This window comes from Siphateles boraxobius, unplaced genomic scaffold (genome assembly GCF_051911475.1).
Source record: "Siphateles boraxobius isolate OS27281-9 unplaced genomic scaffold, OSU_SipBor_1 7, whole genome shotgun sequence".
NCBI classification, from domain to species: domain Eukaryota; kingdom Metazoa; phylum Chordata; class Actinopteri; order Cypriniformes; family Leuciscidae; genus Siphateles; species Siphateles boraxobius.
This window is the reverse complement of record NW_027509197.1, coordinates 12,122,766-12,138,135: the sequence shown is the minus strand read 5'-3', so window position 1 is coordinate 12,138,135 and position 15,370 is coordinate 12,122,766. Positions and strand designations below refer to the sequence as shown.

Sequence of the window (15,370 nt, the reverse complement as noted above, 5' to 3'; positions counted from 1 at the left end):
GTGTGCAGCAGGAGGTGGAGAATTGATGCAGTGTTTCTTCCCAGCAGGCTGTGCAACGCACGACAGACACACCTCCAGGCTGTGTATATACCCAAGATCCCTATCACTGCTAGAGAAAACTGCCCTGGCCACGCCAGGACACGTCCAGTACTTTCACCAATATAAATAAACAACACTTACACTCTGGGATTCTGGGATGTGTTCCAATTGCTTCTGTTTTGTTGAATTTTCCTTCATGTTTCCCTCTCTCTTTTACTAAATGTTCCTTCTTTGATCCTGTTATCCACCATATATACAAGTAATAATGGTGGATAACAGGAACAGAAAATAACGAGACTGATTTAAAGTCATTATCGCTGCATCCAAGATCAAATACTTCTCCTACTATATAGTATGCAAAAAACAGTATACCAACAGAGTAGTATGCCCAAATACATACAGTAAGCTGCACCAGAAATCGCATACTTCTCGACTATTTAGTAGGCGAAAAACAGTATGTGACCAGTATAAGTATATCCGAATTCACAGTACTCATAAAAGAGTAGCCAAAAAGTACCCAGATGACCTACTAATTCTGGTGAGATTCTGAAGTGTGCATTTGATGGACACTTTACTATCCCATGAGGCCACTAGAGAGGATTTGTGAATGCCAGTGAATTGACGTTACTGACGCTGGTAAGTCACATGATAATGACAACATGGCGGATGTAGTACGTCCAGATTATATTCATACTACACACATTCATAATATACAGAACGCACTTTTTTAGGGGTTGTGAATTAATTACTTATTAAAAATAAGTACCTACTCAATAGAGTATGCGATTTCGGATGCAGCCCTTTTATTCGAAAAACAGTATGCAAAAAGAATCCGGATGACCTAGTACTTTTGCCGAGATACTGAAGTGCTCATTTGATGAACACTTTACTATCCCATGAGGCCACGGGAGAGGATTTATGAAGGGAAGTGAAACAATGCAACTGACGCTGGCAGTAGTAACATGACGTTTGTAGTACGTCCAAATTTCATTCATACTATATAGAATGTACTTTTTGAACGGTTGGGAAGTAAGTTAAAATTCAAATGTACTATCTACTCAGACAGTAATGCAATTTTAGACACATCAGATGTCTCTATGAGCACTACTCCTCAAATTGTCAGAGGATATGTATTAATGACAAATAAAGGTGTTTATGGGAATCTTCAAGTCATTGAGTTATATACAAACACACTTAATTTTTCAAATTCAGTCCAAAAAAAATCTCTTTGTCTTTGAATACGCACACATCCACACAGACACACTCCCACACATTTTCACACGCATCTTCTGAGTATAATGAGATCTTGTTAATGCCATGGCAACTGCTAGCTTCCACACGCCAACGGGTCTCATCATTATTGCTTGTTTATGATTAAACCTGCAACCTGCCGTTGTTAAAGCGTTCATCACTGTCTTTGTTCATACCTCTGCGCTGTGTTAGCCAGGTTGCTATGGAGCTCTCACACTATCAGATCACACTCAACGGATTGTGTCATCACTTCCTCCGTAAAGCGGGAGGTGTGGGGCCTCTGTTCGCGATAAAGCACTCGCTGATATCTCTCAGCGTTGGGTGTCCACACTAATGAGCGAGTTTAGCTTGTCATCTGCCTGGTGGACCTCATTAAGGATGTGATTTTGTGTTTCAGTCCCTCAGAAGCAACTGTCACTCCAACCCAGACCTGGACCTTCCAACTGCACACTACTAACTGGTCATTTCCGACTAATGTCTTCCTCCAGCTTCATGACAGCTGTTCTGCATGAATATCCCAGTACACTACTGTGGTGAGCTAAGAGGAGAAACCATCACACATGTTGTGTTAGTAACCCCAGCTGCCCCCCAAACCCACCCAGCCTCAGGGGAGGCTAGATCAGGAGTCAATTAAAGAGGCATTCCCGGAATGCTTTCAGAAGGTTGAAAAAGGAACAAGGGATGTCTCCGCGCTGTTTATTTTGGCCGCCAGCAGCCGCCTTGATCTGAATTTGTGCCGGTGCATGTTGACCAGGCTCCGTGAAGGAGAGAGAAATCGTACCGTGTCAGAAAGCACCAGGGGTCAACTACAGTAAACCCGGTGGCTCAGAGGGCGTTCACACATACAGTGGCAAAAAAGTGATTTCCCTGCAAAAAGGTTTCAAAAATGTGTCTGTTTTTGTTTTTTAGCAGCAGCAAAAACTTATTTGATTATTTTATTTTGATAAGTAATAATGTCAGTAGAATAAGTTATGTTAAGTTATGGCCAATTGCGCAGACCATTAATAACATCAAGGCATCCAGCAGTGGGAACACCTACTAGTTACCACAGTTGTGCAAAATTTAGAATTGAAAAACTGGCCTCCTTTTAATTCTTGAATGGGAATTTGAATTGCCCACACCCCACAGGAGGTTGAATTGGAATTTAAATTTAAAAAAAATCATCACAGTTAATGCATTCTGGGAAATGAAGTGTACCTTCACCCTAGTTTACAAAATTGTATTTATTAATTGTAAAGTACACACAATTTCTTAGAGAATTTTAAAAATGTAACATACAGTTTTGAATTTTCCATCCATCCGTCCCTGCAGGGGTAGTGACCTCCAGCAATAAAATCATTCCAGAGGAAAGGAGATTATAGTAACCTACTGCATTAACCAATAACCCATCACAGCCTTTCCCTCCAATCCATAAAAGCCATTTGGAACTTGTCATAAATGGTAATCCTTTCTTCCTGATTCTAAACTCTCCAATCAGAGCATTTCCCTCCAGTTTACAAAAATAAATCTACACCTTTCCACCAAGTAATAAAACTGGTGGGCTGTCAATGACACCACACTGACCAATAGGGACTCTTCCCTCCGATTGACAAAAGCCAATCAACACTTCTCAGGCAGGTGGGATTTGACACATAGCAGCCCATGCTGCAAGAGGTGGGTAGATAAAGGAAGAGGTGAAGTACATGTTTCCTGTGTGAAAGGGAGAATTTGTGATACGTGTTAAGAGAGACAGTTACATTGACACAGAAATCCTGCTTCCTGTACAGGCTCAATGGACCCACATGAACTCACCCAACGCTGTAAACGCTGTGTTAGTACAAGCGCTAAAACAAAAAACCCTTGCTTAAAGCACAAATGAGAGATGCGTAAACAGCAGGGGAGGCTTTGAAACCAGATTGTTTATGATGAACTACATCCTGCTGGGTATAGCACACGCTTACCTGTCTTATAGATTTCATAGCGCAGCGAAAACCCTGCCCCCTGGTGGGCGTAGTCTGAGACGAATTTGATGTGCAGAACGGGGCCTGAGGAGATGATCGCAGGGGGTGCGATGTTGCTGCAGTGTCTCCCCAACAGATCCCCGCTGTCTGAGTTACCATCGCGGATCTCAATGAAGTCATACCTATGGAGAAAACCAAACACAAAGACCTTTATTCAAGAGGTCGAATGCATGGTTAACCATCAAAACGAAAGTTTATCCAAGTTTTGTCATTCTTTGAACGGGAATAGATACCAGTTTGACAGTTGTGCGCTAGAAACACTGGCTGATACGATAATTATATCCAGGTTATGGCTGATTAATGGTAAATGGCCTATATTAAAAATGGATACTATTTTGTCCAAATAAATAAATAAATAAAACATAAAACTTAAATCAGTCATTTTAACTGCTACAAGTGAACGTATATATCACACCATTATAATGTACAGTATAAAAAATTAACTTTGAGATTTGCAAAAGATTGCATTTATCAGCTTTTGTAAATTGGAAGTGTTTTTCAATATTAGCTTTAAGTGACAGCAATCAAAATAGAAAAATAGATGCAATGGGCATACAATATCCATATTGATACCGATAAATAAAACATCACTAATATTGGTAGCAATATTTAATGCATTCCCAATTTGAGAGCAGTCCATAATAGCAGTCCCTTAAAGAAAGGTGTTCCGAGATCTTCGTATTACTGTAAACACAACAGATGGAGAAGAAACGCAACACAATGTATGTTAAAGGTCTGACTGTTCTGCCACCTCTACATAAAGAGTTTGGTCTTTCTTTGTTTTGTTGAAAACTGAAAGCCTTGGAAGAGAAAATTACAATGGGATTGTAGTTAAAAGGTGTTTGATCTCAATTAACTATATGAAACTATGTCAATTATTCACATATTATACTTTCTGGCTGGTTACTAAATAAATTCTTTCTCTGAAAAGCTTTTCAGCAAAAGAGAAGGTGTATTATCTGCTCTCTTTTGAAAGGTGAATCAAAGAGTTTCTTTTAAAAATAATATAACAGACAGAAGGGATTCTGGGTCCAGCTGGCAGGCAGCGAGAGTAAAATGCGCTGCTACTTAGCACAGCGCTGTAGTGTTAATAGGCTGAGGTTTATGTAGCTGTACTAGCAGAAGAGCGTGACTCCACACAGCATGCTGCGCCTCATTTAACCACCAATTCAACAAGCCTTTGGACCCTCCGAACATCTGTACCCTTCAGCGCTGGAGAGTCATTGTCTAAAACACTGATCCAACTCAAGAGACAAGTGCACAGACAGAGAAATCAATGACCCTCGAGTTGGAGAAACTATGCTTTCTCGCCTCTGACATATTTATTCAGTGTGGTGTATTCCTAGAGGACAAATGCATTGCTCTGTTATAGTTTGTGAGGCTTAATGGAGTTCTCAGTTATGATTCATTGATGTACCTACTCAAGTCTCACAGGTTTCTGCTAAAATTCCTTAAATGGCATACAAATATACACAAACAGGTTATTGACTACAGTCATTTTGTCAAAAAAAGATGTAGACACCCCTGTTTGCTTGTTGAGTGCTTGTTTTTTATGGGTTTATTTACACTACCGTTAAAAATTTGGTGTAAAGAAGTCTCTTATGCTCACCAAGGCAGCATTTATTTGATAAAAATACAGTAAAACACTATATTACAACCATTTGAAAGAATCATTTTTATTTAAGAACGTAATTTATTCCTGTGATGGTACAGTAAAGCTGAATTTTCAGCATCATGATCCTTCAGAAATCATTCTGATATGCTTGAGTTTCAGCCCAAGAAATATTTCTTATTATCAATGTTAAAAACTGCTGTGCTGCTTAACATTTTTGTGGAAACGGTGAATTTTTTCCCAGGTATTTTTTTTTTTTAATTTTTATAAAAGAATGTTCAAAAGAACAGCATTTTTTTAAAAATGATTTGCTGTCACTTTTGATCAATTTAATGCATCCTTGCTGAACAAGAAGTATTAATTTCTTTCGAAATATCTTACTGACCCCAAACTTTCAAATTGTAATGTAGCTATAATTGCTATACTGTAATTCGAATTAAACTGGACACAATTTACAGGAAGCTGAACTGGAATTGGATTTGGAATTAAACAAAAGTGGAACTGATTGAATTCAATTCTAAAATTGAATGTTCTTCCATCCTGATCCATAATTTACATATAAAACCTGAAAAACATTCAAACTTAAAGACATAAACTTCTTTAAAGTTTCCAACTTTCGGCTTTCAAAGTTTGTCTCGAGTGTACTAACATCTTAATTCCTTCAAACCTGAAGTATGTTTGTCTTCTATTTGACAGGTTGTGGGGTTCACAGAATACGTAAGAATAAAGGAGGATATCTCAGGAGCTGAAGGCACCAAACAATCTCCAATCAAACATTTGCACAGCCCTCCTCAGTGCCCACCTCAACTCTCACTTCTCAAAATGACAGGACACTCTGTGTTAAAGGATGAAAACATGACAGCGAGAGAGAGATGAAAGTACAGAGTAACCATGTGACAGATGCCAGCAGCTGTCTTTAACCAGCCTTAAACACACACCATCACCGTCAAATAAACGTCTTGACACATAAAACGCAACCACACAAACACTATTCTGTTCTTTTTTAGTGAACTTTCAGGTGCTTTTCATTTCAAATTAGGACAGAGTTAAACGTTACTCTCCCTTTTTCTGATTCATCACAGTCACCTCTTACAAAAACAACATTCACCTAACACTGAGGACACATGCTGTGTGGGACCATTATAGTCACATGGGCGGCAAACAACAACACAAACTGGCTTGTATTTGCAGTGGATGTGAAGGTAATACGATTTTCATGGATCTTATTCCTGAATGTTGTTACTATGGTGAATCAGTTTGGGGTGAGAATGCTGCCATTGTTGACTGAGCCGAAAAAGGTGTTCATAGCACGTAAACTCCACATTTTTGTGTGTCAAAGACTGATTCTGTTTTCTCTGTTGTCCACTTTTCCTCTTGTTTTTCTTTTGATCCGCCTTGTTTTCACTCTTACTTTGCACCAGCAAACTAGGGTAAACACAGGCTTTGGCACCCTGAGCTTGTGTGTGCGTGTGTGTGTAATGTGTTTGCCTTGACCACAGCAGAGTAAGTATCTGCAGATGTACCCCTCCTCCACCATCAGAGACGGATGCTAATTGCCTTTCACATGTTGTTTCTATGAGCCAGTACTTTTTTTCACCAGCCCAATCTTTTTTTTATTTTAAATTTTTATAAAGCACAATTAAAACAACGTAATGTTGACCAATGTGCTCACACAATTAAATTACACAAATAAAATGTACTTTCAGATAAACAATGACTAACAATATCTGTTAAGAGCCTCTTGCCAATTAGCCTACTGAACTAAACGCTAATTCAAGTAATGTAATTTCAGGTTTCGTTTAAAATAACCTAAAGAAGGAGCCAGTCTAAGATGTAGAGGTAGATTATTCTAGCGCTTTTGAGCTACAAATGCTCGGTCACCACTTAATTTCAACCTGGTCCTTGAAATTACTTATCAAGCACGTCCGCTGCAGATCCAGCCACAGTTTTGCTTACACAATGTAAAATGAGACTATTTTGTGGTTGACAGCAACATACTGTAAATGAGAGTCATATATCGAGTTTTTAGTAAAAGTGAAGGTAATTTGTGCATCTTTTTCTTTTTTGAGTGGATCAAATGGGTCGGACGTTGGCTCGACTGACAGCAGATGATAGGATGAATGTTTAAAAGTTCTTTTGTCATCATTTTTTCAATTCAGTTTGGAGGCATTAATGGAAATCACACATACCCCACCTTTACGATGCAACACTTGCTCCCTGGAATTGTTTTTCATGCGCTGTTTAAAATTGATATGTATATATATCCCTAGTTAAATATAAATAATAAAATGAAACAAAAACTTACAAAAGACAAGAAAATGTTTTGTTGCTGATTTCAAAAGATGTGCGTCCAATCAAACTCTATGGTATTTTGCTTGCATAAGTTCATTTGTGACTTGGTAGAAGCTAATATAATTAAACAAATGCCAAAATGGACAGGTTGTGTGATGTATCATAATCCTTAAAAAAAAAAAAAATACGAAAGGTTGAATTAAGACCCAAACTACATTAAAAATGATCAATGTTTGGTAGGCCTACCGTGTTGATAGCAAAATTGGACTTGATGGGACTTGACAAAATCAGTTGGAAAACTATAAATGTTCAGCTTGAGCATGTTTTAAATAATTGTCTTGTTAGATTAAACAGTGCTTCACTGGATTTTAGCTGGATTTTTATCCAATAGCTTTTCATCAAAAACCACATTCTGGACATACAGTATTACACAGATACTGGACAGCTACAGGCCAGCAACCTTTTCAAAACCCACGACTATAGAATAAAATATAACTAAAAGATTTCATATGTTTACATTTGTACCAAAAAAATCAAAATATCTCAGACTTTTTTGTTACTTACTAGATGAATCGATTAAGATTCACTCCAAGCGAAAGGAAGTCTCTCCCGTTTGATTGAAAGTGAATAATCACAGGCTTTGTCTAAAAACCTCAATCTCACCCAGTGGAAGAATTAAAATGCTGAAAGTGCCTCTAAAATATTAACTGCTTGTCCGAGAGCATTCCCAGACCGTGCTCTTCAACCATTTGTTTGGTCATAAAACCAGGAAAGGTATGAAGGAAGAACCAGAAGTGCTGCAATCTGAAATGTCAGAGAGAAATCTGGGACGACGGCTACTGAATCTTCTGTTATACTCACAGTTCTAATGGAATATTGTACAATGCAAGCATAAACACACCAATCTAACCCTCTCATATCTAAGACCTTCTGGCACGTAAGCCTAGCAAACCCTATAATGGTCATAACAGATATGCCTTTACTCTGAGAATGATGTGATATGTGTGGGAGACCTGTGTGACCCCCTTGAGTCCTGTCCGGCTTCACACCATCCATCGATTCTTCATTACAAGCGGAAAACGCGCATTGATCAGAAGGACCCCTGGGGAGCCGCACGGAGTGATGATATCATCCGCTACTGTTGGCCTCACTCGAGAGGAAATCTAGCTGTGAGGTTAGACGCGTCCATTTGTCAAATCTATCATGGAAAAGACCCACGTGGAGAGACAGAGGGGGAAGCTGCTGTGTAAAATTGTTCCTTTCATAGACATTCACGTCAGTCACGAGCAATTAAGAGGCTAGTGAGTTCACACAGGGCTAGCATACTGTAGTATCACTACTGTCCCCCCGTGAGGTTACTACAGGAACAAAGGCAGCTGTCTCCGTTCCCCAGCTGGAGACGGCGGGGTGTCCCGGGGTCTGTGATCACTGCTCTGCATGTGCCTGGAGTTGAGAGGTCTAAAAATGCTCTCGAGCGATCGTCAGTTCGGATCTCCTTTATCACAGAAGACAATACAGAGACGTCACCAAACGCAAGGTCTTGGCTCACCTCGCTGTAGTAAGAGTGTGAAGCTAATATGTTTATGTATATGTACATATATATATATATATATATATATATATATATATATATATATATATATATATATATATATTATACACACAGCCTCAGGGATGTTATTCGCTCGACTGAATTAACAAAATACCTGGGATGAAGGAGAATGGAATATCCATTCCTTATGCATTAATATGGTGATTATAGATGATATCAAAAACTGGAATACTGTGGCCGAGTAAGGAAAATAGAGTGTAAAGTGTGGGGAAGAAAAACAGATAAAGATGAAAGAGAGAGATAGAAAAAGAGAGTGTAAAGGATAGAGAGAACCATGACTTCAACCTCCTCAGCCCTGTTTCAATACCCATGTCATTCAGTAGAGCAGCTTTGCAGATTTTATTACAGATATATCATGATAAATCAACCCATGCTTATTATATTTATTCCACAATAATCTATTTATACTTTTTTGGAGCGGGACACATCTGATGCTGTGCCAAGGAGGCGTGGAGCGATCTGATGAATTAGGATGAAGCTGGTACGACAAGTGAGACGGTGTCTTTCGTATAAGCTCTGAGCAGTACCTGCATGTAAACCTGGATAAATTTACTCTTTTGCATTGTGTCTGGTACTTGTTATCCAGCTGATGTTTCAGAGAGCTCTGGATTTCATCACATTTTCTGGCAACAGGAGATTAACACAATACTACTTTTAAAGATGAGCAACAGACATAAAGTATGTTTCAAAAGTAGAAAGGATGATTAGTTCACTCAAGATGCTGACTATGTAGGCAGCTCACTAGTACAGTTCATGAGTGGGAAAAAGACAATTATGTTGCCCTATAAAATATCTTCTTTTAGCCAAATTTCTAGGTATCATTGCATGTATCCTTAACAGAAAAGACAATCCAATAATGCCCTGCAACAATAATAAATATTGAAATTTACTTAAAATTCATTAAATAGAAATGAATAATAAACAAACAAACAATACAATTAATATAAATATTTATATATAAATATACTTAAATGTATATACATTTAATGCTATAAAAATATTTTAATAAGAAATAATAATGATAATAATAATAATAATAATAAATAGTAAAATAATATAATGAATAATAATAAATAATGATTAATTATAAATAAAAACAATCAATTAATTAATAATATAAATAATAATTAATAATAAAAAAAGGTTACACTTTATTTTAAGTACTGAGTAATATTAAACAACAACATAATTATAAGGGTTAAAATAGGGTTTGGTCGGGTTAGTTGCATGTAATTATGCATAATTCACTGTTATTACTACAGTAACATGCAAGTGTAAGATCACTAAAATAAAGTGTTACCAAATTTTTTTCTTAAAAGCACTGATCTTTTTTTTTTAAAGTAAAATGTGTTCGCTCTGTATTGGAATGCTAGCTTAGCAACTTGCTAACTTGAGTTGAGTGGCCCATGTTGCTTTAAACACTGGCTGCCTGCAAAGTGGCATCCTTTCCTTTAGTAACAATACTGTAACAATTTTTTTCCTCCTCCAGTCTCTACAGAGAACTGGAAATGCTGTGGAGGAAGCGTTTGCAGTGACAGCGTGGCTGGACTATCCAAACTGTTTACCGCATCTATGTGTAATGAGAGAGAGAGTTGATGCTAATGTGGAATAAAGCAATGCTGAGAATTGGCCATGCCTTGGGAGATGAGTCATTTTAATCAGACTCAATGTATGATGGGAAAAAAGAGGGATCAAGAGAAGGGGAAAAGGAATGAGAGAGACTAGCATCAGTGATCATCACTATGTTTCATATGGACCAGTATATTTAACTAGCTAATCAATCCTCAGTCAACTACAGTAGCTTTACTAGAATAACAAAAATACTTGTGAACCAACTTCAAGCCAAAAATATACCAGCCTGGACAAGTATGGAAATTCATGTAAGTATGATCTGCTCTTTCAGATGGGTGGAGGAGGAGGAATTATAAACCAAGGAGGAAAGAATGGATGTAAAAGGTGGTTATGATAGAGTTAAAGGAGAAATGAATGGAAAGATGAAACACAAGGGTGTGGTGGCAGACGAGCAGACTAAACTTCATGAGGTCAAAGTAGAAATCATGTAGTGCAGCCAGTTTTCACCAAGTGTGCATATAAACATCTGTCAGTTAGTACTCAGAGGCATGCCTGGATATGATCCCTGAGCTGCATAATCATATCTGACAGGGAAAACGCTTCAGGTTAAATAAATTAAGTATGGCGCTTAGCTGCTGATGGAGCCAGTTTGTGTCCAGTGGAAAGATACTGAGCTGTTACTACCTCGGGATCAACATAGATCAAATAAATAGTCTGCCCACATTGTCTATACCACAATATGTGTGAAGGGTGAGAGCTTACGATGCATACCACACACATCCAAAACAAGAGCCGTTATAGAATGGTATTCTCATCAGAAAAGACTGAAAAATGTGCTCATGTGGTAATATTGAAATTAATTGATTTCATTCAAGTCAAAAATCTAATTTAACATAACTGAATGATCCTTTATACATTCGTTTACATGAACAAAACTATATTCACGGGTCAGCTCCTGCTGTATGAAGGCAGGGTTGAATGGTTGTATAGTCTAGTCTAGGGGAACTGTCTCACTCCACCCTGCCCTCCGTCTGTAAGTCTCGACGACGCAACTGAACAACATATCCACTTCACAAAGAGTTTGTTGTAACACCTCTCCAGTATGGCGTCACGTGGCAGTTTTCTCTTGCAATGCGAATGGAAGAATCAGAGGTGACTGTATTTAAGCATGTTAATGGATAGATCATTTTACGACTTGTTTATTAAAGAAGTGCTTGTGTTTAATCAGCATTTACAATTGTGATTGTGTCGAACCCCAATAGAACTTGATACTCCCAACTTTGTCCTTGATTCATCTGCCTGGCCAAGGGACAAAAACAATAATCACTAGAAAAACAGCAGGGAACAAGTCAGGGAGTTTAAAGTAACAAAAGAGCTACGGAGATGATTTTAGCCAAGAAAAGTCTGGCTTTGTGTTAAACAGAAGATGCTGATATATAATTTGTGCATTTACGAGGCCTACAGATCAGGCATAACAAGAGCTTCCCCCATCTTTGTTTACAGTACAGGAATCACAGGCTTTAAATAACCATACTTTACCTTTCTTTTTCTCTCTTAAGCCCTGTAACCATTTGTACCACATAAAGGTTGAGAATAGGGTCAGAATGGTGATTAGCTTAAATATTTTATAAACATACAGTGTCGCCTACAGCTGTACCACTGTGTATTATGAGAGTGCCGACTGAACTGAGAACATTTGCGTGCAAATATTTCAGCAGTTGTATCCCGTATTTCTGTCGATTCCATTCATTTGTTATTTACAAAAATATTTTAATGAATTGCCCAACCATGTTTGCAAAATGTTATGAATGGAATTTCATTCGTTCGGACCACTCTCTTACTCAATCATCTGAAGCGATTTCTCATCAGAAAAAACAAACAGACAGTATCGAGAGAACAAACAGCGTTGGATGAAGTGGATATTCACCTAAAACAATTGAAACAAAAGGCTATTTTAGAGAGTTCATTTTTTATAGGCTACCGCTGTGCCACATGAATAAACAGTCATTCACACCGAAAGTGTTTTTGTGTCCACCTGTGATGCTCAGTTGTTGTTATATGTAAATATATGCCCTGGAGCCTCGTGGGCAAGTGCACCGACATGTGCTTTAGGATACCCAAGTTCGAGTCCCAGCTCGTGGACCTTTCCTGATCCTCTCTCTCTCTCTCTCTCTCTCTCTCTCTCTCTCTAATCAAGCATGTAATTAGTCCCTACACAGGCATATACTTAAAGTATACTAGTTTACTAGTAAAGTATACTTGAAGTTGGTCCAATTTAGTACACTAAATACACTTAAAGTTTACTGCAATTTAATTACAACTAAAATATTCTTAGTACAAAATAAGATGTTTCAAAATAGCACACTTCAAGTTAACTAATCAACACACTTGAAGTATACTGATAATTAGTCTGGCTGCAAGTATACTTTTTTCACTAGGGAGCCTATTCATTATATTTACTTAACCTGTTAGTAATGTTTTGATTAGGCTATTTAACATATGTTTAAATAAATTTGTCATGAAAACAAGTTATGACAGTCACTATGTAAATGATCATATTTCAAAAATGAATTGGAGTAGAAAATTAACTTTACAATTAGATTTAGAAGGTAATGGAAAACCTGCCTTATGTGCAATTTACAGTACATGTTTTATTTATTTATTTGTGTGTTGATTATTATATCAAAAAATAAATAACAAATCAATTTAATAATTTGGGCTCTGTTGTTACTTTAATTGTAACCTTTAATATTATAGTAATGGTGAATTAAAGGCTCCCTGTATAGTTTAGAGCATTAGCTAAGATAGATTTTTTTCATCCTTAAGAAAATTGTAATTTTAATAGAGTTTATTTAAACACATACACACATTTGTAAAAAAAAAACACTTTAATTAAAAAAAGAAAAGAAAAAATAAGCAATTTTGTGTTTAGTTTACTCCCCCCTGCTGTACCTAACCCATACCGAATCGTGTACTGTATGTCCGTACAGCAACATGCTACAAATCATCCAAAATAACTATAGTGACGCCCTGTTAACCAGCTACATCACTTTATCATCTAGTTTTGTGAAGACAAATAGCACGCACATATTCTTCAAAAGATGTAAAACTCTAGACTGAACATTTATAGCGCAGCAGCAGAAGGATGTGAAGATGAAAGGTTAAAAAAGAGACGTCTGTTTTAAGTCTTAGATCTGGTTGTGCTAACCTGAGAACTACTGGGAAACTGTCCACTTTCCTCTTTTCCAAATGTAGCAATGTGTCTGATTCAATATGGAGTTCTGTTTACTAATGGACGCGCAAAGAAATCCCCTGTGGAAGGAAAGCACGGAAAAGGATGTGTGATGTAATGGAACGTGTTGCATCTTCTGTCAATCAAGCCGGGGTGGAGGGAAAAAGAGAGACGAAAATAACAACAGTAGGCTACTATCCCGTTCTCAAACCACTAAGGGGTAGGCAAAGTGCTGGAATGAAACACATATCAGACTTTCCTGTCTCTGTCTTTTGATCTCTCTCTCTCTCTCTCTCTCTCTCTCTCTCTCTCTCTCTCTCTCTCTCTCTGTTGCTGTGCTCACTGGAAGTGCTCAGTGAAGACACTTTCAACAAAAGCTTCTAAAAAATTAATGCTCCAATTTCAACAAAGGAATGTCAAAAGCCATCCCATAAATCTCTCTTTAAAAACACTTCTATGTATAATTAATACGCCCAAAATTATAATAAATGCCAAAAGGACAAAGGGCAATATTCAGTGAGAAGAGTGAGAGAGCTGAAATTGGCAGGTTGTGACAGGCTTTGTGGCTCTGCCGAGAAGGGTTTGTAAAACATGACTTGTGAATGTCAGAGTCTTCAGTAGCAGCTGTTAATTCCCCCCGAAATTCGTCCCACTTTACGAAGCATGCTTTAAAACAAATCCACCCAAACTGTGAAAATACACCAAAACTCAAATGTACCGTGATAATCCTGACCACGTTCTGTGCATTTCTGCTGCTGTCCAATAGAGGGAGGAGTCGACACAGCTGCCGGTGAAACACACGCTCAAGCCTTCACGTTTTCATGATTCCCAGAAATGTGTGTCGAAGCTTTGTTTATTGGATATTTAATTAAAGTGAAGAGAGTGTGTGTAATGTCGACTAGAGCCAGACTCAGCAGGGCATCACAGGAAGGCCCAATAATCACTAGGCAAGAAACATCAGCAGTCTTTTCCAAATCAACTCATTTTAAAGAAACCACTACAGTTATGACTCATATTAATCAGCAGTATGAATTAAAAAAAAATCATTATATAAAAGACAGAGAACAAGATTGCCATGTCACCTCTTTAGTTTCTGCTTTTTCCTCATCACATGGCTATGATGAATATATAGTTTCTTAATCTTATTCAAAAATCGGCTGTGTATAGGCCATGAAGCTCACCTGCAGTCCAGTTTCTCAAGCTCAAAGTGTGGGTTGAAGTTTAAAACGATGCGCTGGGACGGTTCGGGTGCGGTGATCACCCATCGGCAGTTCTGGTGGGGCGGATACTCCAGCGGGTAACCGGGTGTTGTGATGTAGCCTGCGTCACTGGCGTCCAAATTCCCACCACATGGCTCTGAGGAGATGAAAGTTGAAAAATGTGATTAAGCTTCACTCAAATGCTTCAAATGCACAGTGAAAATGTGTTCCCTTTCAAGGGAACTTCGAGCTGCGTCAAACGCTGCGGGAACGCCCCTGCGTTGTGCGTCATGAAGCACGTATGGAATCAGCCCAATGGAGAGATGAAACGTCATAGGCGGGTGACGTCATCGACCAGGAAACTATAAAGCACCCCAAAAACACAAGCGCATTAGCTTCTGTGCTTTCAGTCGCGCTACATGTGAATCTGTCCCTGTGTGATATTGTCTGTCTTACATACCCTGCACCACACAAACAATTTATCCCTATATATATATATATTGAGAGATTATGGCGGACGAACAGCAGTTTAGAAAGTGTGTTCCTCCCTGCTCGCGTTAT

The 15,370-nt window shown here is 38.1% G+C and overlaps 1 protein-coding gene across 2 annotated transcripts in view; it reads right to left on the bottom strand.

Moving 5' to 3' along the window:
• nrp2b (neuropilin 2b) overlaps window positions 1–15,370 on the bottom strand; it is a 79,166-nt gene that overhangs the window by 50,258 nt on the left and 13,538 nt on the right. For both annotated transcript variants that reach the window (XM_077216352.1, XM_077216353.1), the window contains exons 2-3: window positions 14,792–14,966; window positions 3,231–3,412 (exon numbers count right to left, since the gene is read on the bottom strand). In XM_077216352.1, coding sequence (XP_077072467.1) covers window positions 3,231–3,412; window positions 14,792–14,966 — 357 coding nt within the window. The remainder of the gene's footprint in view (window positions 1–3,230; window positions 3,413–14,791; window positions 14,967–15,370) is intronic.